This window comes from Tamandua tetradactyla, chromosome 2 (assembly GCF_023851605.1).
Source record: "Tamandua tetradactyla isolate mTamTet1 chromosome 2, mTamTet1.pri, whole genome shotgun sequence".
Classification (NCBI taxonomy): Eukaryota; Metazoa; Chordata; class Mammalia; order Pilosa; family Myrmecophagidae; genus Tamandua; species Tamandua tetradactyla.
This window is the reverse complement of record NC_135328.1, coordinates 184,590,928-184,614,747: the sequence shown is the minus strand read 5'-3', so window position 1 is coordinate 184,614,747 and position 23,820 is coordinate 184,590,928. Positions and strand designations below refer to the sequence as shown.

The 23,820-nt window shown below is 36.0% G+C and overlaps 1 protein-coding gene and 1 long non-coding RNA gene across 5 annotated transcripts in view; one reads left to right on the top strand and one right to left on the bottom strand.

The window, feature by feature from the left end:
- The window catches only part of LOC143674420 (uncharacterized), a 33,186-nt gene extending 25,332 nt beyond the window's left edge, over positions 1 to 7,854 (bottom strand). The window contains exons 1-2 of the long non-coding RNA XR_013171052.1: positions 7,505 to 7,854; positions 2,124 to 2,569 (exon numbers count right to left, since the gene is read on the bottom strand). This is a non-coding gene — a long non-coding RNA (uncharacterized LOC143674420). The remainder of the gene's footprint in view (positions 1 to 2,123; positions 2,570 to 7,504) is intronic.
- A 78-nt stretch (positions 7,855 to 7,932) lies between these two features.
- On the top strand, positions 7,933 to 22,474 carry ZNF684 (zinc finger protein 684). Of its 4 annotated transcripts, none has more exons than XM_077150119.1 (6): positions 7,933 to 8,150; positions 9,032 to 9,166; positions 10,579 to 10,617; positions 13,930 to 14,056; positions 14,385 to 14,480; positions 20,631 to 22,474. In XM_077150119.1, the coding sequence occupies exons 3-6, from the start codon at positions 10,603 to 10,605 to the stop codon at positions 21,614 to 21,616; spliced, it is 1,224 nt and encodes a 407-aa protein (XP_077006234.1). In that variant the 5' UTR covers positions 7,933 to 8,150; positions 9,032 to 9,166; positions 10,579 to 10,602; the 3' UTR covers positions 21,617 to 22,474. The 4 variants fall into 4 exon arrangements, with proteins under 4 accessions (XP_077006234.1, XP_077006235.1, XP_077006233.1 ...); XM_077150117.1 differs by having other exon boundaries at positions 7,937 to 8,124; XM_077150120.1 differs by lacking the exon at positions 9,032 to 9,166.
- The last annotated feature ends 1,346 nt before the right edge of the window (positions 22,475 to 23,820 follow it).

The window sequence follows — 23,820 nt, the reverse complement described above, 5'->3', positions numbered from 1 at the left end:
GGTCTCAGGGAATTGAATGATAACATGAAGCAAACAAAAATACCTGTTGTCGGTGTCCCAGAAGAAGAAAAGGGAAAAGGAAGAGAAAGACTAATGGAGGAAATAATAAAAAATTTCCCATCTCTTAGGAAAGGCATGAAATTACAGATCCAAGAAGTGCAGTGTACCCCAAACAGAATAGATCCAAATAGACATATTCCAAGACACTAATCACGTTGTCAAATGTCAAAGACAGAGAAAATTTTGAAAGCAAAAACAGAAAAGCATTTCATCACATACAAGGGAAACCAAATAAGATTTCTCAGCAGAAACTATGGAGGTGAGAAGGCAGTGGTATGATATATTTAAGATTCTAAAAGAGAAAAATTGCCAACCAAGAATTCTATATCCAGCAAAATTGTCCTTCAAAAATGAGGGGGAGAAAATAAATGAGGGGGAGATTAAAATATTTTCAGACAAACAATCACTGAGAGAATGTGTGACTAAGAGACCGGCTCTGCAAGAAATACTAAAAGGAGCACTACAGGCAGATAAAAAAAGGCAGGAGAGAGAGGTCTGAGAAGAATGTAGACATGAAGACTATCGGTAAAGGTAAAAAGAGAAAAAAAAATAGATATGACATATAAAATCCAAAAGACAAAATGGTAAGAGAGGGCAGTGTATTGGTGGCTCGGTGGCAGAATTCTTGTCTGCGTGCTGGGGATCCAGGTTTGATTCCTGGAGCCTGCCCATGAGGAAGGAAGGGAGGGAGGGAGGGAGAGAGGGAGGGAGGAAGGAAGGAAGATGGTAGAAGAAAGTACTGCCTTTACAATAATAACATTAAGTGTTAATGAATTAAACTCCCCAATCAAAAGACATAGATCAGCAGAATGGATTAAAAAACAGAGCCCATCTACACGCTGTCTACAGGAATCTCATTTTAGACCCAAGGACAAAAATAGGTTGAAAGTGAAAGATATGAGAAAAAATATTTCATGCAAACAACAATCAGAAAAGAGCAAGAGTAGTTATACTAATATCCAACAAATTAGACCTCAAACATAAAACAATTAAAAGAAACAAAGAAGGACACTATATATTAATAAAAGGAACAATTCAACAAGTCATAACAGTCATAAATATTTATGCACTGAGCCAGAGTGCTCCAAAGTACATGAGGCAAACACTGACAACACTGAAGGCAGAAATACACACCTCTACCATAATAGTGGGAGACTTCAATTCCCTGCTCTCATCAATGGATACAGCATCTAGGCAGAGGATCAATAAAGAAACAGAGAATCTAATGAATGAACTAGACTTAATAGATACTTATAGAACATTACTCCCCACAACAGCAGGATTACACACTTTTCTCAACTGCTCATGGATCATTCTCAAGGATAGCCCATATGCTGGGTTACAAAACAAGTCTCAGTAAATTTAAAAAGATTGAAATCATACAAAACACTTTCTCAGATCATAACAGAATAAAATTGGAAATCAATAACATGCAGAAGGCCTGAAAATTCACATATACACGGAGGCTAAACAACACACTCTTAAACAACCAGTGTGTCAAGGAAGAAATTACAAGAGGAATCAGTAAATATCTCAAGGCAAATGAAAATGAAAACACAACATATCAAAATTTATGGGATGCAGCAAAGGCAGTGCTGAGAGGGAAATTTATTGCCTTAAATGCCTATATTAAACAGAAGAAAGAGCAAAAATCAAGGAATTAACTGTTCACTTGGAAGAACTAGAGAAAGAACAGCAAACTAACCCCAAAGCAAGCAAAAGGAAAGAAATAATGAATATTAGAGCAGAAATAAATGAAATTGAGAACATGAAAACAATTGAGAAAATCAAATGACTTGGCTGTTTACAGTGAATTTCAAAAAATATTCTCAATTTTACTTCTTCGTAGACATTTGAATGGAAGTGAATATCTTTTTTTTTTTTTTTTTTTTTGCATGGGCAGCACTGGGAATTGAACCCGGGTCTCTGGCATGGCAGGCATCAAATGAATACCTTGATTAACATATTTACCCTTCACAGAATTTCATTACATACAGAGATGTTCAGAAACATTATAGGATTACAAATTTCCCATTGCTTTCCCACAATATGATTAGACTCACCTTTTAATGTGGGATGGAATCCTGAAGAATAGTAGGTCTCCATGGGAAGAATCTTTGGCCATGGTCAGCACACAGCAAAGTCATATTTCAAATAGTGTTTCCTCTGCTTCTCAGGAACTGACTAAGCCAGATGCTGTAGCTCTGCGTCCATGACAAGCAGATTTCTGGAAAAGCATTCTTTTTTTTCATTTGCTAATTTCCCACCACATTCCACAAAGGATTCTGGGTACTTTCATTGCAGCACTATGAAGATCTTGGACATCCTCATCCTTAGGTTTTTAGGTTTTAAAATTTTGGGAACTTAAGACTTATGTGACCAATGTAATAAAACCAATTGAGAGATCCAGATGGCAAAATGATTTTAAATAGTCCTTTAAATATATTGTTGCCAGAAAGCAAAGTTGATTGTGTCCTGCTTTTATAAATGTTATACAAATGGAGAAGACCTACAAAGAAATGAAAATATGGATTATAGTGTTTAAAAATATTTTATATTGGTTTTATAATAAAATTTTGAATGCTGCTGTGGTCAAAGAAAAAAAAACTAAACTCCCTACATGGGATATGACTACTAGGAGTATAACTCTCCCTGGCAACATGGGATGAGCCAGGACCCATCACCATGGGATTGAGAAAGCCTTCTTGACCAAAAGTGGAAAGAGAGAAATGAGACAAAATAAAGTTTCAGTGGCTGAGAGATTTTAAACAGAGTTGAGAGGTTATCCTGGAGTTTATTATTATGCATTATATAGTTATCCCTTTCTAGTTTATGGTATGTTGGAGTGGCTGGAGGAAGTATCTGAAACTGTTGAGCTGTGTCCCAGTAGCCTTGATTTGGAAGACAACTGTATAAAGATATAAGTTTTACAAAGTGACTCTGTGATTGTGAAACCTTGTATCTGATGCTCCTTTTATCCAGTGTATGGACAGATGAGTAAAAAATATGGATAAAAATTAAATAATAGGTGGGGACAAGGGGTAAAATAAATTAGGTAGATGGAAATACTAGTGGTCAATGAGAGGGAGGGGTAAGGTGTATGGTATGTATGAGTTTTTTTCTTTTTATTTCTTTTCCTGGAGTGATGCAAATATTCTAAAAAATGATCATGGTGATGAATACACAACTATGTGATGATGTTTTGAGCCACTGCTTGTATAACATGTATGGAATGTATATGTGTAAAGATTTCTCAATAAAAGTATTTAAAAAAACAAATTAGATAAGCTAGGTGAAATTGGAAAATTCCTAGAAATACACAAATTACCTAAACTTACTCAAAAAGAAGTAGAAAACCTCAACAGAGAGTAATCAAAAACCTCTCAATAAAGAAAAGTCCAGAACCAGATCACTACACTGGTAAATTTTATCAAACATTTACAGAATTAACACTAATCCTTCTCAGATTCCTCCAAATAACTCAAGAGTAGGGAATACTTCCTAATTCATTCTATGAGGCTAGCATTACCCTGATACAAAGCCCAATAAAGACAGCCATTTCTAAGTGCTATCTGTCCCAGGAAAGCAAAGGTAGCTCAACACGATCAGTGTGACACACCACATAAATAGAACAAAGGAAAAAAACAACCCGCGAGTATCTCAATAGATGCAAAAAAGGCATTTGACAAAATTCATCAATCTTTCATGATAAAAATACTCAGAAAACTAAGAATATTAGAAGGTATGGTAGGGGATAGTCCTAGTATGGCCTGCCTCCTTTCCGTGGGGCCCACAAATATATCCTGTGGTCAGGACCAGGTGTGTCAGCCTGTGGAATAAAACACAATTCCCTAGTAGATAAGGTGACTGCCAGTACATTCCTTCCCCTCTTGACTGAGCATATGTAAATATTCATTGGAGATAATTTGATTCTGGTGGACATGTTTTATGACATCCAGCTCACATACCAATGGTATATCTGTCCCTGGCGGGGAATGACTGGGGTCTCTCCACTCTGGCACACAAACACAAGAGACAGGAACTGCATGTAGAATCTCTCTCTGCATTGGCCATGGATGGTGAGATGCTGGCTATGGAGAACCAATGCCTAGTGAAGCTCATCTTGCTCTGTCTTTTCTCTGTATATGTAAAACCTTGCTTCATCCAGTTCTGTTTGAGTTGTGCTTCTGTTGGCAACCCTAACACCTGTACTGGAGTGGGTTGACATCTCTTTAAGTGTCTTTCCTGACTGAACGAAGGCTACTTTAATAAAGAAAAAAAGCATTTATGAAATTCACAGCTAACATCACAATTAAAGGTGAGAGACTGAAAGCTTCCCCACTTAGATCAGACACAAGACAAGGATGCCCATTTTCATCACTGCTATTCAATATTGTACTAGAAATTCTAGCCAGAGAAATTAGGCAAGAAAAAAAAAATAAAAGGTATCCAAGTTGGGAAGGGAGAAGTAAAACAATCTCTGTTTGCAGATAACATGGTCTTATATATAGAAAATCCAAAGGAATCCACAAGAAAACGACCAGAGCTAATAAATTCAGCAAAGTGGCAGGGTATAACATCAAAATACAAAATCAGTTGTTTTTATACACTAGCAAAGAACGAAATAAGATGCAAAATAAAACCACAAATCCATTTATAGTGGCACCTAAAAGAATAAAATATATATGAGTAAATTTAACCAAGGATGTGAGAGACTTGTATACAGAAAACTATAAAACACAGCTGAAAAAAAATTTAAGGAAGACCTAAATGAGTGACAAAACATTCCTTGCTCATGGATTGGAAGACTAAATTTGTTAACATGTCAGTACTACCAAAAAGGTTGTAAAGATTCAGTGCAATCCCTGTCAAAATTCCAACAGCCTTTTTTTGCAGAAATGAAAAAGTTGGTTCTCAAATTCATATAGAATAACAAGGGCACCCCAAATAGCCAAAAACAATTTTGAAAAAGAACAAAGTTGGAGGACTCATGCTCTTCAATTTCAAAACTTACTACAAGCTGTGGCAATGAAAACAGTGTGGTACTTGCATAAGCATAAATACTAATGGAATAGAATAAAAAGTCCAGAGGTAAACCCACAAGTTTATGGCCTATTGATTTTGGGGGGCAGGGGGGAGTTGCATGCTCTGGGAATTGAACCGGATTTTTCACATGGAAGGCAGACATTCTACCACTGAATCACTGGCCTACTGATTTTTGACAAAGAGTGTCAAGTGCATTTAATGGAGAAAGAATAGTTCTTCAACAAATGGTGTTGGGAAACAATACCCACATGCAAAAGAATGAAATTGGACCCCTACCTCACACTATATACAAAAATTAACTCAAAATGTATCAAAAACCTAAAAATAAGAAATGAAACTCTTAAAATGACATAGGAGCAAATTTTCATGACCTGGGTTTCGGCAAAGAATTCACAGATATGCCTTTTATTCCCCCTAAGAAAATAAAGGTAATAAACAATAGGTAAATATGACTTTATTGAAATTTAAAACTTTGTGTATCAAAAAATATTAAAAGAAAGAGAAAAGATAACCTACTGAATGGAAGAAAATAGTCACAAACATATATCTGATAAAGATTTATTATCCAAAACATACAAAAAATTGCTACAACTCAACAACAAAAAGGCAGCCCAATTTAAAAAATGGGCAAAGGACTTGAATAGACATTATTCCAGAGAACAGATATAAATGACCAATAAGCATATAAAAAGATGCCCAACGTCACTAGCTATTAGGGAAATGCAGATCAAAACCACAAGTACCCCTTCATACCCTCTAGAATGGCTATTAAAGAAAAAAAAATAAAAAGGAGAATACCAAGAGTTGCTGAGGATGTGGAGAAATAGGAATGCATTGATAGTGGAAATTTAAAATGGTGCATCCTCTGTGGAAAACAGTTGGGAGCTCTTCAGAGAATTAGTTATAGAATTACCTTATGACTTGGCATAACCATTTCTAGATATACACCCAAATGAATTGAAAGCAGGGACTCAAACAGATACTTGCACACCAATTTTCATAGCAGCATTATTCACAATAGCCAAAAGGTAAAGGCAACTCAAATATCCATGAACAGATTAATGAATAAACAAAATGTGTTATGGTATACAGATACAATGGAATATTATTCAAGTATGAAAAGGAATGAAATTCTGATACATGTTACAATATAGATGAACTTTGAAGACATTATGTTGGTGGAGATAAACCAGAGACAAAAGGACAAAGTTTGTTTAATCTCATGTTTATGAAACAATTAGAATATGCAAATTCATGGTAAAAAAATGTAATAAATGTTACCAGAGGCAAGGTTTGTGTGGGGGTGGGTAATGGGAAGTTAATGCTTAGTTGGTGCAGAGTTTGTTTTGAGGTGATAGAAAAGTTTTGGTGATGGATGGTGTTGATTGTGGCACAACACTATACGTGTATCTGGTGCCAGTGAATTGTACACTTGAGGGATATATATATAATTATATATATATAAATTATATATAAATATATTTTATATATTATATTTATATATAATATATAATTATATGTTATATTTATATATAATTATATATATATAAAACAAACTCTCAGAGAAGAATGGCTACATGAGGCATTTATTGGGATGGACTATACAAAGTTTTACATTTATTACATCATTCAGTACCTCTATATGTTGGAGTTAGGAAACAGAGTCATGAACAAAACAAATATATATCCCCTTATAGAATGTACATACTATGAGAAAGGAAAAGAAAAGAAAGGGGTCAACACAAGGTTTTGTTTGAGTAACAGGATGGATAATGATACATTTACTGAACTGGGAGAAGTGCTAGGTTGCTGTGGGGCAGGAATTAAGGGTTTGGTTTGAATACGTTAAATTGGAGATGACTCTTAAATATCCAAGGGGAGATTTCAGATAGGCATATGGATTTAGGGATGTGGAGTTGAAGGGAGAAGTGAGGACGGGAGATGTACTTATCAATTATTATCACATTAATGGTATTTAAAGCCAAGGAACTGAAAGAGATCATTTGGAGAGAGAAAAACTTAGAAAAGACTCATGGCCAAACCCTCTGGATTCTATTTGGAAGTGGAACAGTATTCAGTAAAAGAAGTATAAAAGTAGTCTTAGAGAGGTAGGAGAAGTGGAATAGTATTCAGTAAAAGAAGTATAGAAGTAGTCTCAGTGAGGTACGAGAAACTAGCTACATGAAATGTTCTAGAAACCAAGATAACGAAGTATTTCCATTTTGTTGAATGTTGTTGAGGTCAAATATGAAAAAAGAGAGTCTGTTTGATATGTTAACTGGAATTTCATGGATAACTTATCAAACTTCCACTACTTTGTCAACACGGCATGTCATCATCATCACCAGTGACCTTCGCGTTGCTAAATTCAATAATCAATTTTCAGTTTTCATCTTACTTGACCTATCAGCGGTCTTAGACACAGCAGATCATCCGCTCCTTCTTGAAACATTTTCTTCGATTGGATTTGCATATCCAAACTCTTCTTTGTCCATCTACCACATGGATCATTTCTCTGACTCCTTTTGGGTCCTCCTCATCTGCCTGCCATATGCTATTCATTGCATTGACAGAAGAAACCCTACTGAGGGTAAATTATTCTTTGTATACTACTGGTTTCTATTTTCCAGTATTTTAAAATTCTGATGTCTATCTCTTTAAACAAAATCATACATATACTTCCCTTTTTAAAATGAGTTCAACTCTTTCTGTAGCTCCAGCGATTTCCTAGTTTTCCCCGAAAGAGGCAGGGGCTTATGACGACTTCCGGAAAGGAAGTCCACTGGCCTTATGGGAAATGTAGTTTCCGGATAGCTACACCTTGGGGTAACGTGGGAATTTTGAGTAGGGAGTTATTTCCGTACATGCGCAGTGGAGCGGTAGCCCATATTCTGCAGTTTTCGGAAGGTCCCTGTGGGAGGTGAGGTTGTGGGGTACTCCTTTAGTCTCCGAATGATGTTGTAACCTGGTGCCGGGATTAGAGCTGAAGCCGGGAACGTCTCGGTGAAAGAGTGTACGGTACGGCTCGGCGGGACTTGGAGAACGTAAGGGAGGGGCGGGGAGAAAGGCAGTGATTGACTTGTGTGTTTACCGGGTCGAAGATAAAACTTCACAACCCCCACATGCAGTGATTTAGTGGTTGGGTGTATATGAGTCCTGTTCAGTTTTGGGATACTTCAGAGAAAGCACAAGCAGGGCTTCAACTGGCCCTAGGCGATTTCCCAAGCTTGGGCAGGCTAAGTTTGCATCCTTGGCCTTGTAGGTAAAAGTCACGGTGTAGGAGTCTGTGCAACCAGCTGTACCTTCCCTGGTTCCAAGAACACCGTTGTCCCTATCCGAGCCTGCGACAGGAAATGTTAAGCCATATCAAGGGTGCCAGGAAGAAAACTTTCTAGAGAAACTACTATGCACTTTTTTTTTTTTTTTTTAACATGGGCAGGCACCGGGAACCGAACCCGGGTCCTCTGACATGGCAAGCGAGCATTCTTGCCTGCTGAGCCACCATGGCCCATCCCCTATGCACTCTTGTTAAGGTGTTTTTACAGCAATCACCTGAAGTAAACGTTACTACTTTGCATATGAATTAACTGAAGCTGAGAGGGGGGAAATTACTTGCCTTCTTGTAGGCGGAAGTGCTGAGATTCATAACCACATAGGTTTTTGTGAAAGGGAACAATCTGAGCGTGGCCTGGCACCTTTCCCTGTGACACAGTAATGAACTCTGTGCTGCAGCCAGCCTAGGATGGATGATGAATGTGAGCTGACTCCATCCTTGGAGCATCTTGACCTAAAACATATCCTCTAACAGATAGTGGTCTGCTGGCATATTTGCCCTGAGCATATGTAAACATAAGAACTTGCTTGGCCAAAAGAGTGTGTTTTGTGGCACCTGGCCAACCTCCATTGCTATATCTGTTCCTGGTAGGGAGGGAAGTGGGATCCTATCCCTGAAGCAGGAGGAGCACAAGAGGGATGTGAGCCTACCATCTCCTGGCAGAGGCTGTAGATGAAGACTTGCTGACCATGGGGGACACTCACTATTGAAGCTGACCTTTTGTTTGTGAGTAAAGCATTGTTCCATCCATTGCCTATGTGAGTTGTGCTTTTGTTGGGGACCACAACACCTGTGAGCCATGGAATGGATTGAGATCCTAGGACTGTTGCTTCTGGTGACAGGCATTATTGTGCTCTTTGTTATACTCTATGATGTGACATTCCTCCCCTGGAGGTGGTTTTCTCCAATTTTCATTCTTGTAGGCAGACACAGTACCCTGCCTAAAACAAAGAGTTGAGCTTATTCTCCTTTTGAAATATTTGAGCAATGAATGCTGAGTAAATTTTGATTTGTGGTCACTTTTTCCAGAGTCTCTTGGTATATTAGAATTCTCCAGAGAAATAGAACCAAGATTTATTGTAAGGAATTGGCTCACACCACTATGGGGTCTGGCAAATTCACACTCTAGGGTAGGCTGCAAGCTGGAAATTCTGATAATTATAATGCTGAAGTCCCTAGTTCAAATTCCTTAGGGGAATCTCACTGGCTGGCAATGCCAGCAAGAGCCAGGGCTGAAGTTGAAGCAGAAATTCTTCTCTCTAACCTCTGAAATCCTCAGTTTGAGTTTCAAGACCAAATGATTGGATGAGGAGAACTCCCCAAATTGCTGGGGGCACTCTCCTTTTTTTGGTTGTAGGTGGAACAGCTGTAGATGCCATCAAACAATTACAGATGCAAATCCCAATTATGAAATACCCTCACAGTAACAAGTAAGCTAATGCTTGACCACATAACTGGATACAATAGCTTAAGCCAAATTGACATATGAAATTAATCATTACACTTAGTGTATCTGCAGGCCACCCAGTGAAGACTGTAATTGAAACTATATGTCTATTTTACACATTTTAGCCTTTCTAGGGCCCCAGCTGTGCTGGTTAGAATTTCAAAAAACCCAAACTGGGTTTATAGGGTATGGTAAGATCCCAGAGAAAGAGAGAAACAGGCTTATACCCTTTGCTGAGCATTCCAGTTTAAACAAATCAAAGTTCTTAGATCCAGAAAAGCCTACCCTAATTAGAGGGAAGGATAGTTTCTAGAGTTACTGAGCTTCAGAGCCAGGCTGTAGTTTTTCAACTCATCCATTATTATTTCCTTAGAATAAATTTCTAGAAGGAAAAAAAAATCTCTACTTCAAAGATTAAGAACTTCTTGTTAGATCAGAAATAAGTCAGAAATATATAATTTCCTTGTCCAAGTGAAATATATGCATAAAATAATCATAAGTAAAGATTAAAATGATCATAAATAAAGCTTATAGAATATGGGCTTTTCTGACTTGCTAGAAAAGTCATTCTCCCCTTGGTTAGTGAAATTTTCCAAAGCTTGTAATGTGATTACTTCTAATAAGAGATTTCTGCATTGCAGAACTGGTTTCTCATGTTTTTCTATTCTCCTCCTCATCTCTGAACTCATAGGTCTCTGTCCAAGAGCTGCAGAAGATGATTGACTTCCAGGTAAGGCAGTCATCCATGTATTTATTTCATCTTTTAAATCTCCCCAAAATAATATAATTAAAAAGAAATATAAAAATATGGGAAATGTAGATCAAAAGAACCTCAGGGAATCATAAGTCATTAGGGTTTGCAAATGGGTATGCGATTTTCCTGTCCAGTCATAGAAAATGGATAGTCAACCAATTTAAGTATTGACATTGTCTTTGAAGATAGGGCAACATAGTTTCCCAAATAAGTAAAGTTTTTCCTGGCATATTTATCTGAAGACAATATCTTCTAATAACTTGTTGTATAGATAATGTAGGGAACACCATTTACAGTATCAGTTCTGTGATAAATATAGCATAAGGTTTCCTGTGACTTTCTGGAGTGTTCCTTAACTCTTAACACTTAAAACTCCTGAGTAAGGGGAAAACATACCGCCAGGCAGCACAAAATGAACTCAGTTTAAGTCCAGCCATATAGCCTTACTAACGTCCAGTTGATTCCATAAGTAAATCTTGTACTTTTTCCAAAATCTCTTGCTGTTCTTGAGCATTTTGTCTTCCACGTGAATTTGTAAAGCAGCTTGTCAAGGTCCATAAAGTAGCTTATTAGGTATTTTTATTATGATCACATAAAACTTATAGATTTAATTTGGAGAGAATTCATAACTTTTCAGTGAGCCCTCTCCATTTAGTTTTTCTTAAAAGATTTCTTACAGTAATTCTTGTAGGCTTATTCTTATACATGACTTAAGTTGCTATAGGGAATGGAAAGGATCATTTTTCTTCATATTTTCTAATTGACTATTCTGGTACATAAGAAAGTATAGATTTATCTGTGTTGCCCTTGTGTCCAATCAACCTACAGAATTCTTATTGGGTCCAAGAGTTTTTTAGTCGATTCTTAGATTTTCTAAGTAAACAATCATATACTGTGCAAATGGAATTTTGTCTCTTTCCTGTCCAATATTTATGTCTCTTTTTTCCTTGTCTTCTTGCAGTGGCCAGGACTTTCAGTAAATGCAATTTTGAATGGTAATTGCTAGCCAAAAATCTTTTTTTTGCCCCAAATGTATGGGTATTCTTCTAGTCTTTTACTGTTTCCTCTTGTATTCTGGTAGATTTTTTTTTTTTTTTTGGTTTGCTTTTTGTTTAAATCAAGGATTTTAAGCTTATGAAGATTTTTCATAAATTGGCAATTTTTTTTCTCATATCCTTTTTTTATACTTATAAATAAGGCCATATACATGTTCCTTTTTTTAATCTACCACTTTAGAGAATTTCTAATACATTTCCCATTATCCATTTCCACTCTTTATATCAGGGGTTGACAAGTATTGTCTTAAAGGCCCAGATAGTAGACATTTTAGACAGGAGGGGCATACAGCCTCTGCACAACTGCTCAGCTCTGCCCATGGAGCCAAAGTAAATGAATGGATGTGACTGTGTTCCTATAACATTTTCTTTACAAAAACAGGAGGGCAGCCAATGGGTTATAGTGCACTGACCCCTGCTCTATACAGTATTAACTGTCTCTTTTGTAACAGATAAGTAACTACATTGCCTTTAATTTCAGTGCTTTTAATATTTACCTATACACACGATTCTGGTTATATGGTTGAGAGAATGTATTTTATCATAAAATAATCCCCATGTTCCTATTTTATTATGTTTATGTGGTATCTGGCATGTAAATTTTTCATAGCCCCTGTGATATCAATTATACTTAAATATTTACTTTGTTGGGTCTACTAGGTTGTAAGATCTCTGTGGGCAGGAATAATTTTATTCTTTTGGTATCACTAGTAAAGTTTCTAATAGGTCCTCATTAAATATTTTATAGTAAAGACTGATAAGCACTATTTTAATAACTTTATTGAGATATAATTTCATATCACCAAATTCACCCAAAGTATACATTTCAGTGTTTTTTAGCATATTCTCCGAATTGAGCAGCTATCACCACTAATTTCAGAACATTTTCATCAGAAAGAAACCCCATACCCATTAGCATTTATTCCCTATTTCTCTTTCCCCAGCCCTAATCCAGTTTTTGTTCCTGTGGATTTGCCTGTTCTGGACATTTCATACAAATGGCCATATAGTATGTTGTTTGTGTCTGGCTTCTTTCACCCAGCACATTTTCAAAGTTCATCCATATTGTAGCATGTATGTGTACTGCATTCCTTTTTTGTTACTGAATAGTATTCTTACCATATGGATATACCATGTTTTGTTTATCCATTCATCTGTTGATAGACACCCAGGTTGTTTCCATTTTGGGGCTACTACAAATAATTCTTGGTGTGAACATTCATATACAAGCTTTTTGTGGGCATATGTTTTCAGTTCTCTTTGGTATGTACTTACAAGTGGAATCGCTGGATCATAGATGATAATCTATATTTAACATTTTGAGGAACTCCCATACTTTTTCCAAAGTGGCTGTACCACTTTACAATCCCATCAGCATGTTATAAGAGTGCCAACTCTTCACATCTTACCAACACTTATTGTGTCTTTCTAAATTTAGCTATCCTAATAAGTATGAACTGATATCTCTTGTGGTTTTGATTTGCATTTTACTAATGATTAATGCTGTTAGCATCTTTTCATATGGTTTTTGGCCATATATATGCCTTCTTTGGAGAAATGTCTATTCAAATCCTTTGCCTATTTTTAAATTGGTTTATTTGTCCTTGTATTGCTGAGTTGTAAGAATTTTTTTATATGTTCTAGATACAAGTCTCCCATAAGATATGTGATTTTGTAAATATTTTCTCCCATTCTATAGGTTGTCTTTTTTGATGGTATCCTTTGAAGCACAAATTTTAAAAATTTTTATGAAGTCCAGATTTATCTATTTTTTTCTTTTGTTGCATATGCTTTTTCTATCACATCTAAGAAACCATTGCCTCGACCTAGTTCACAACAATTTACTGCCATTTTCTTTTAAGAGTTTTACAGTTTTATCTCTTACATATCTGATCCATTTTTAGCTCATTTTTACATATGATGTGAGGTAGGAGTCCAACTTCATCGTATGCATATTGATATTCAGTTGTCTCAACACCATGTGTTAAAAAGAAATTTCTTCTTTCCTCATTGAATTGGCCTGGCACTAGTTGGTTATTTTTATTATGATTTTTGTTTTTATGTTGTTTGTTTCTGGTACAAAGTGTATTTCTGATTCAGATGTATGGTTATTGTGTGTAACTTTCTGCACCTTCAGTAGTTAACATAATATGATCATAAAATATTGCTGTGATTCTCTCGTAAATCCACTAATGATATACGCTTTAGTTTGAAGATGAATGTGTTGTTACAGGGATCAGTGACATTCCAGGATGTGGCCGTGGACTTCACCCCAGAGGAGTGGCAGCTACTTGATTGTACTCAGAGGAACCTGTATTGGGATGTTATGTTGGAGAACTTTAGAAACCTAATCACAGTGGGTAAGGACAGTGGATAACTTTTCAGTGTAACTCATGGGGCACTACAGTACCTTTCCTTTAAGACGTGTAAAAGTGGTGAACATTCTGAAAGCTGTGAACTTTCTGAGTTTGTCCTTGAATTCATTGTTCAAGATTAATAATCCCCTTTGGATATCAAATAGTCTGAATATACATCTTCCTCCCAAGTAGAGGTGAAGGATCTTTTCTCTTCTAAAGCCCATTTGTCATCCTATAAAGGCCCTGAGACTCAAGGAGGCAGAACTAGGTTGTGCGGTAGTTGCTGTCCCAAGCACTTTGTCCCCAGTTCTGTGTTCTTTCCCTTTAACAGGGTGCCCAGTTACAAAAACAAAAGTGATCTTCAAGGTGGAGCAAGGACAACAGTCATGGATGGTGGAAGGAAATAACCTATGTTGGAGCTATCCAGGTGAGTGAGAGAAAATCAGGTAGATTGGAGTCTTTGGAATTGAGATCCTAGTTGGTCTGTGAGGGACAGACACCTTTGAAATATGTTCCAGGAATCACCTCTTAAATGCCACAGACCTTTGAAATGACAGGGTACACTTGATATAACATCAGATTCATAAATGACACCTTCATTTTTACTTTCCCCACTTAAGCGTACGTTCTCTTTGCACAGAGTCTTAGTTTGCTAAGGCTGCTTTAACAAAATGCCAGGGTGGCTTAAAACAACAGAAATTTATTATCTCACAGTCTGTAGGTCAGCAGTCCAAAATCAAGGTGTTGGCAGGCCATGCTTCCTCTGAAGTCTGTAGAGCTGGCAGTGGTTTGCTGGCAGTACATGGTTCGGTTTCTCCCTTTGTCACATGGCCATCTTCTCTCTGTGTCCTAACTTCTTCTTCTAAGAATAACAGTTATATTAGATTAAGGCCCACCCTGGTCCAGTTTGGCCTCATCTTAGCTAATGACATCATCAATAATCCTGTTTTCAAATAGGGTCATATTCAAAAGACAGGAGGTTAGAACTTGAACATATCTTATGGAGGACACAATTCATTCCATAACACTCAGCTTTTTTATGGATATATATCCCTTTCCTCTCTCCTCTAGATCCTCTCACTACTTGATATATTTATGTCCTTTCTTTGATCTTTGGTCTATTCCTAAAATCCTCATTCTTCTCTCTTCATCATGATCACAGATCATTTTCTATAAATTCTATTCATCCTTGCAGGATAGTCAGAGTGTGTAGGTTTCAAGTCTTGCTTCATCAATCACTATCTATCTAACCTTGGAAAAATTACTTTGTAGCATGGTTTATTTATTTATAAAATATGAATATTATTAGTCCTTGGTCACCTATAGTTTCACTATTACCTTGAAGTGTCTGCCTTCCAATGTATTGTTCTACTTCATTTGTTAATACTGATATCTTTTTGAAATTCTCTTCTTTTAGTTGGTTCCTCACTAATCTATTCTCATTTTTTCCTCCTGCTTATTCACTTTTACTTCTTGCCTTTTCTTTCATCTTCTGTACTTCTCTCCACAGTAGCTGCCTTAGAAGTCTCATGACCTATGCAGACTAAGGTTCGCATTATGCCGTTTCCAGCATATTTGCCTCACCAACTTTGTATTCCCATAATTTTACCTCATCTGAACAAATTCTCTATTTTTTAAATATGATCTATTTTAATATTCTTCAAGCTTCACCATTTTCTCTGCAATAAAAGATAATTACTGGCCTCTGCTTTGCAGTCTCAAAATGACTGTGACAAACAATTACTTTTTTTCTTTTAAGAGTTTTTCCTTAAGTATTATTGGAATTTATGGCATATGCATTCAAATATTAGTTTATACAAGACTGATTCTAATTAAGTTTTTTCCTTTCCACAGCAACCATACAAGAAGTACATTTCAAATGATTGAGACCTCAAATAGCTGTATTTTATAGATCATATAAATATCTGTCTTTTTCTCCTTTTAGTTACCTTTACTGATAGTCTTCACATCCACAGTCTCCTCCAAGCCTCTCTCTCCTGTCTTTTCCTTTCAACTTGCAGAACTCCCTTTAATATTTCTTGTAGGGCAGGTTTCTTGTTGATGAGCTCTCTCTTTCTGTTTATCTGTGAATATTTAAAAATCTCCTTCATTTTCAAAGGACTATTTTGCTCTATAAAGATTTGGCTGGCAATTTTCCTCTTTTGGTATCTTAAATATATTATGCCACTGCCTTCTTGCTTCCATGGTTTCTGATGAGAAATTGGCACTTAATCTTATTGTGGTTCCATTGTATGTGATGAATTGCTTTTTGTTGCTACTTTCAGAGTTCTCTCTTTATCTTTGGCATGTGACATTTTGATTAGTATGGATGTTGAGTAGGTCTATTGGGATTTATTCTATTGGAGTACATTGCATTTCTTGGACATGGATATTTATGTCTTTATAAGAGTTCGGAAATTTTTGGTCATTATTTCCTCAAAAATCTTTCTGCCACTTTTTCCTTCTCTTCTCCTCCTGGGATACCCATGATGCATATGTGGGTGCACTTCATGCTGTTGTTCAATTCCCTGACATCCTGCTCAATTTTTTTGCATTCTTTTCTCTGTCTGTTTTTCTGTCTGTAAGAATTTGATTGTTCTGTCCTCTAGTTCACTGATTCTTTCTTCTGACTGTTCATATCTACTGTTGAATGCCTCTGGTTTATTTTCTTTCTTTCTTTCTTTTTTCTTGTATGGGCAGGCACTGGGAATTGAACCCAGTCTCCGGCATGGCTGGTAAGAATTCTGCCACTGAGCCACCGTCACACTGCCCTGCCTCCAGTATATTTTTAATCTCTTTGTTAAGTCTTTCATTCCTGTAAGTTCTGTTATTATTCTTTTTATACTTTCAAATTTCTCTTCATACTTACCCAGTGTCTTCTTAATAGCCTTTACTTCTTCAGTCATATTTTCCTTTGTCTCCTTGAAATGATTTAGATTTGTTTGAACATTTTTGATTAAATGTTCCAAATTCTGTGTCTCCTCTGAAGTTTTAACTTCTTCTTTTGACTGGGCCTTATCTTCCTGTTATTTTTTAAGATATCTATGTATCTGTTTATCTTGATGAGTGTTTTAGTTTTCTAAAGCTGTTGCAATCTAAAATACCAAAAATTGAAAGGTTTTTAAAAGGAGAATGTATTAAGTTACAAGTTTATCATTCTAAGCCCTTAAAAATGTCCAAACTAAGGCATCCAGATAAAAATACCTCGACTCCAAAGACAGGGTGATGTCTATCACATGGGAAGGCATGTGGCTGACATCTGCTCATCCTTGTTCTTGGTTCCATTTCTTCCACCTTCTGATTCCATTGGCTTCCTCTCTAAACACCTATGGATCCTGATTTAGATGCTTTCGGGAAAAACCCTGGGTTTCAGCTTTTAACTTAGCATCTCATGGAAAGGCACATGGCGATGTCTGCTAGACTCTGGTTCCTGTCTAGCTTCTGTCTGCTGTTTCAGCTCCTGGCATCTCCTGGGGCTTCTGTATTTCCAAACATCTGAATCTAAGCTTTCTCCTAAATGTTTCTTTATGTTGTCCCTTTGGAACTCCAGTAAACTAATCAAGACCCCTTGAATGGGTGGAGTCACATCTCCATGAAACAAAATTCAATATTGTAGGGTGGGAAGAGGTCCCACAATATTGAATCAGGATTAGAAGAACAAGGCTTTTTCAAACCAGAACAATTAGTTAGCTCTGGAGGTCATTTCTCCCTCTTTTCTAGGATTTTATTGTTGATTGGCTTTGTGCTAGGCTCTTCTTTGACACTTGCTTCAACTTATTCAAGACCTTTAGAATTGCCAGTGTTTAAGTGATCAGATTTTTTCAGCTCTTCTTCATCTGATTGTTGTACTGGTTAAGCAGTACAGTTTTGTTTGTTTGTTTGTTTTTGAGCATTTATTTGCTACTTCTTTTTATTTTACTTTTTTTTATTGTGATATATAACATATATACAAAAGAGGCAATGAATTTCAAAGTACATTTTAACAAGTAGTTTTAGAACAAATTTCAAGGTATAGTATGGGTTAGTTCCACAATTTCAGTTGTTTCCTTCTAGCTGCTCTAAGACACTGAATACTGAAAAGAAATATCAATATAATGATTCAGTAGTCATATTCATTTGTTAAGTCCTATCTTCTCTGATACAACTCCTTCTCTTTTGATCCTTCTCCCACTCTTTAGGGATATTTGGACAATGAACATTCTAACTTCTTTCTGTTGAAAAGGAGTGTTGAAATAATGGGGTAGGGAGGTGCAACTGGTTGATGCTCTTGGAGAGCTGGTAACTCTGGGTTTCAAGGCTTATCTGGCCTAGGAACCATCTGGAGGTTATAGATTTCTGAAAAATAAACTTAGTGAGTGAAACTTTTTATAAAGTCTCAGATAGTGCCCTGGGTATTCTTTAGAGTTTACAGGAATGCAGTACAGATTCTAAGATTGCACTATTTGTGCAATTGTTTCATCCCCAAGTGAAAGTTTCCTTTCCTCTGTTAGTTTTCTGGGAATTTTGATTGTTCTATTTGTTTTTCTTTTTCTTTTTCCATTGTATTTTCTGATTCATTTTAGATGTTCCTGCAAAATTTTCCAAATTATTCCATTTTTCTTGTCATTCTCCTAAAGCATAGCCATGTTATTCCATAACTATACTATGATATTTAAATGTCTTTTAAAGCCCTGTATAATATGATCCCATTTTGCTTATCCATAATTATCTATCTTAAGTCTGAGTTCAGTTTTTTCTCCTCTTTCATGATAACTCTAACCTAGATTAATCTCTATCTTCTATGAAATCCCATCCCAACTCTACTATGGCTGTGCCATAGAAGTTTGACATACACAGTATGGGATATTTTTTAAATTCTGTTTGGCTTTTTAAGGCTTGTTCTCTCATGATAATGCCCTGAAGAGAAAGTCCTGTATCATTTATTTCTTTGCACAATTTGTGCCCTCTTGCTCAAAGAAAGCAGAAAACCCATACCATTTTCTAGGTGTGTAAATTATAGTCAGAACAGAAAATATAGTGATATAAAATATTTAAAAATTTGGAAAGTAAATGTGAAACATCTGTTCAGTACATATTAGCATAGCAGTTTTGTTCTGATTGTCAAAATGAATGGTACAGGCAGCTGCAACTCACTTAGAAGTTCAGAGAAATTGGATCTTGAAGCAGTATGGAATTTTTTTTGTGTGTGTGATCATTGAACAATGGTTCCTCCCTGAAAGAATATCTGAGTACTTGAAAGGAGAAGAGGAGGAGATAGGTGAGGGCAGTTAAGGTGAGGAAGGAACATGACCAAATTATTGAAGTTATTTAGGAGTCTGACATACCTGGAACACAAGGTATCTGTTAAGGATGAGTGGAATGCATCCTTAGATGCCATGAGTAAGTTTATATCTTTTATTTACCAGGTTTATAATCTTGAATTTTTCAATTGGTTATTATTGGTAGGGATAAAACAGTATGCTGCTTCCTATTGATTTAAGTAGAGAAGAAAGAAGAAAGAAACCAAATTCCCATACTCAGAACCACTCTATAAAATAATGTGTACTGTTGGTTTTAACTCACTACTCAGTCTATCTCCACAGAGAAGAATTAGGTATAGAGCAAGAGGCCAGGCATGTTGTACATGGAAAGAATTTCAGAAGTGGGAAATTATAACTGTCTCCTCCCCCCACCCCCCAGCCCAATTTTGTTTTCAATGGGGCAATGTACTTGGGGATTTTAGGGTTTGGAAAATAGTAGTGAAAAGAATGTGACCTCAAGAAGCTAAGAAGCTTTGAGGGGACTAGTTTGTTAGGCAGATTGAAAGTGGTATAGAAACAGTACTTATCAAAGGCATTCATACACAGAAACCCAGCCAGAATAAAGTGATAATAAACAATCTGCCTAGGCTAACAATCACTTGCCCTTGAATGATTTGCTAGACCTTTGTGTTCCTGGCCTTACAACTACACGCAAAGATTGAATTCTATCTGTAAGCAGAGTTGGAGCCCTGTCTACAGATATGCCTCAGCTGTGGTTGTTCAGTGGGGTTAGAGGACTGTAGATACAGGAATGTTCCAAAAGGGAATTGATATAGAGGGTAACTAAGGAAAAAGAGAAATGAATCAATGAAATAGGGAGATATCTTGCCAGGGTAATCTAGGAATTAGGTAGTGAGGATTCTGGCTGTGATCTGCCTCCTCCAAATCTAGTACATCTTCTCATATTTTCTCTTAACTCCCTTGTTTCCTCTTTACCTTGTTTTACCCTATCTATTAATTAGATCTCCACCATGTTCTTTCCTTATTCAGTGAAATCTTGTATCTTGTTGAGCAATCTTTGAACTTCCTTTGTACCTTAAATATTGAACCTTGTGCATATTTTACTGTTTTTCCACAGGTCATAAGTTAAGCCATTTTGTTCTAGTTGTTCTTTGTCTATGCTCATTTCTTTCAGTAGCTTTATTCTTAAAGCTCAGGATCAAGGTAAATACAGGATTTACTTCAGAATGGGTGACTAGATTTGAAAGTACATGTTTCTTTCAATAATATGTTGATGGAAAACTTAACTAGAAATGTTATATTGTACTTCTTTTTAGAATCTGACTGCTCACCTGTTGATGAACAAGAGAAGCACCAGGAAAACAAAGACAATTTTTTGAAGTCAGTTATGTTTATGTTCAATAAAATTCTAACTATGGAGCAACTCTACAATTATAATATGAGCAAAAGTCTTAATCCTAAAAGACAAAAATCTTATAAATGTAAATCATATGGGAAGAATTTGCAACCTCATTTAGATGTACTTAATTATAGTAGAAGTTATACTGAAGAAAACTCTTATGAATGCAGTGAATGTGGGAAAACCTGCAAAAAGAAATTGCTTATCAGACGTGAAAAAAATCATATAAGAAAAAAAAATTTTGACTGCAGTAACTGGGGGAAAGCCTATAGTAGAAAGTTACACCTTTTAACCCATCAGAAAATTCCTAATGGAGAGAGACCCTTTGTATGCAATGATTGTGGAAAAGCCTATAGCAGGAAGGCACACCTTGTAACTCATCAAAAAATTCATAATGGAGAGAGACCCTTTGTGTGCAGTGATTGTGGGAAAGCTTTTATGCATAAAGCACAACTTGTGGTCCACCAGAGACTTCACACTGGAGAGAAGCCTTATGAATGTAGTCAGTGTGGGAAGACATTCACTTGGAATTCTTCTTTTAATCAACATGTGAAGTCCCATACACTTGAGAACTCATTTGAATGTAAGGAGTGTGGGAAAACCTTCAGGTATAGTTCATCCCTTTATAAACATTCTAGATTTCATACAGGAGAGAAACCGTATAGATGTATTGTATGTGGCAAAGCCTTTGGCAACACATCGGTACTTGTAACACATCAGAGAATTCATACAGGCGAGAAACCCCATGGATGTACTGAATGTGGCAAGGCCTTCATCAAGAAGTCTCATCTCCTTAGACATCAGATAACTCATACAGGAGAGAAGCCCTATGAATGTAACAAATGTGGGAAAGCATTTTCCCAGAAGCCACATCTGGTTGTACATCAGAAAATTCATACATAATATTCACTTTTATGAATATGAAGAAGCCTTAAATATTAGCTAAGTTGTATTAAATGGCACAGAATTCATAGTGAAGAGAAATCAACAATTTGAATTTGGAAGAGTAATTTCCCATAAAAAGCAATTTTATAATGCCAGTTATATTCTGAAAGTGACCCTAAGCATTTAACAAAAAAGATCACAGAAAACATTGAATTATAAAAAATAGAGCATAGAGCTTAGAAAGTAAGGATAAATTAAATAAGAAATCAGAGTAAAACATAATAATTTTCCATTCCTGGTTTAAATATTTTTATGTCTATTTTACAATTATGAATATAAAATGTATGCCTTATATGTTATATTTATTAAAAGGGTTTCTGTAGTAAATAGCACATTTCTCTTCCAATCCCAGCAATGGCGTATGTGTAGCTAATCAGTTGCTAAAAATGTGGTATAATACCTAGTATGAAGTTGTGTGATGTTTTCATCCATTTGCTGGCACTTTTAATGGACATGGCACTGTTACTGAATCTGAGTGTCCTCTTTAATTATGGAAGTGGAAACTTCTTATAAAATTTATGATGAATATGTTTCCCTATGTATGTAAAACACCAAAACAAAAAAAAAATGTAAGCATGGTATTGATTGAGGAAAAGAAAATTATATTCTTTATTGCAATAAGTATCCAGAAAATTGAGTATTTAAGTAAGTATGTAAATAAAGCACTTGCACTTCAGAATTTCTGTTCTTTTTCATTTCTGTATCTACGTAAGATGTAAGCATGGCTCAAGTGGTATTTAACTGGCATATCATGTATTTGAGTTGAATAGAGTAGGGTGTCATGATACTTTGCAACTTTCAGGGAAAGAGTTTTTAGATTTTGTGGCAGTTTTTTTTTTATTTAAACATTATGATTTATTTTTATCATAATGTTTTTTATTAATTAAAGAAAAAAAGAAATTAACACAACATTTAGAAATCATTCCATTCTACATATGCAATCAGTAATTCTTAACATCATCACATAGATGCATGATCATCATTTCTTAGTACATTTGCATCGATTTAGGAAAAGAACTAGCAAAACAACAGAAAAAGATATAGAATGTTAATATAGAGAAAAAATAGAAATAATAATAATAGTAAAAAAAAAGACACAAACAAAAAAAAAAACCTATAGCTCAGATGCAGCTTCATTCAGTGTTTTAACATGATTACTTTACAATTAGGTATTATTGTGCTGTCCATTTTTGAGTTTTTGTATCTAGTCCTGTTGCACAGTCTGTATCCCTTCAGCTCCAATTACCCATTATCTTACCCTGTTTCTAAGTCCTGTTGGTCTCTGTTCAGTTTTTGGTTTTGTTTTGCTTTTTAGTTTGTATGTTTGTTTTAAAAGAAATCTATACAAGTTTAATTCTCAGAGGTACCTGGAATTTTCTGTATGGCCGGCGTAAGCATCATTAAATCAGTTTTTCTGTTTAGTAACTCATTTTGAAATGGGACATTGTTTTAGTTTGTAAACTGAATGCAATATACCATAAGTGGAATGGTTTTTAAAAAGGGAATTTATCGAGCTGAAAGTTTACAGTTCTAAGGCTATGAAAATGTTCAAATTAAGGCATCCAGAGAAAGATACCTTATCTCCAAAGAAAGGGCTGGTGAAGTTTGGGGTTTCTCTCTCAGCTGGGAGGGCACATGGCGACTCTGTTAGCTTTCTGCCCTCATTTCATAAGGCTTCCTTGGGAGCATCTTCCTTCTAGGTCTCCAAAGGTCTCTTGGCTTTGTGGGCTCTGTTGGCTCTTTCCAAAAGGGTTCTATCTTAAAGAGGTCCATTAAGCAACCCCACTTTGAATGGGTGAGACACATCGCTATGGAAACCATCTAATCAAAAGTTACCACCCACAATTGGGTGGGTCACATTTCCATGGAAACAATAAAAAAGATCCCACCCAGCAATATTGAATGAGGATTAAAGAGCAGGATTTTCTGGGGAGCACAACAGTTTCAAACCAGCACAGACATATTGTAAATACTGCATATACTTTTTTTTTTTTTTTTTTTTTTGTATGAGCAGGCACTGGGAATCAAACCAGAGTCTCCAGCATGGCAAGCAAGAACTCTGCCTACTGAGCCACCATGGCCCTGCATATACTTTTAAGCAGCTGAATCAACCATTTAAGTATTTTAAGTTTTTATTGCTGTCCACAATATTCCTTGGTAAT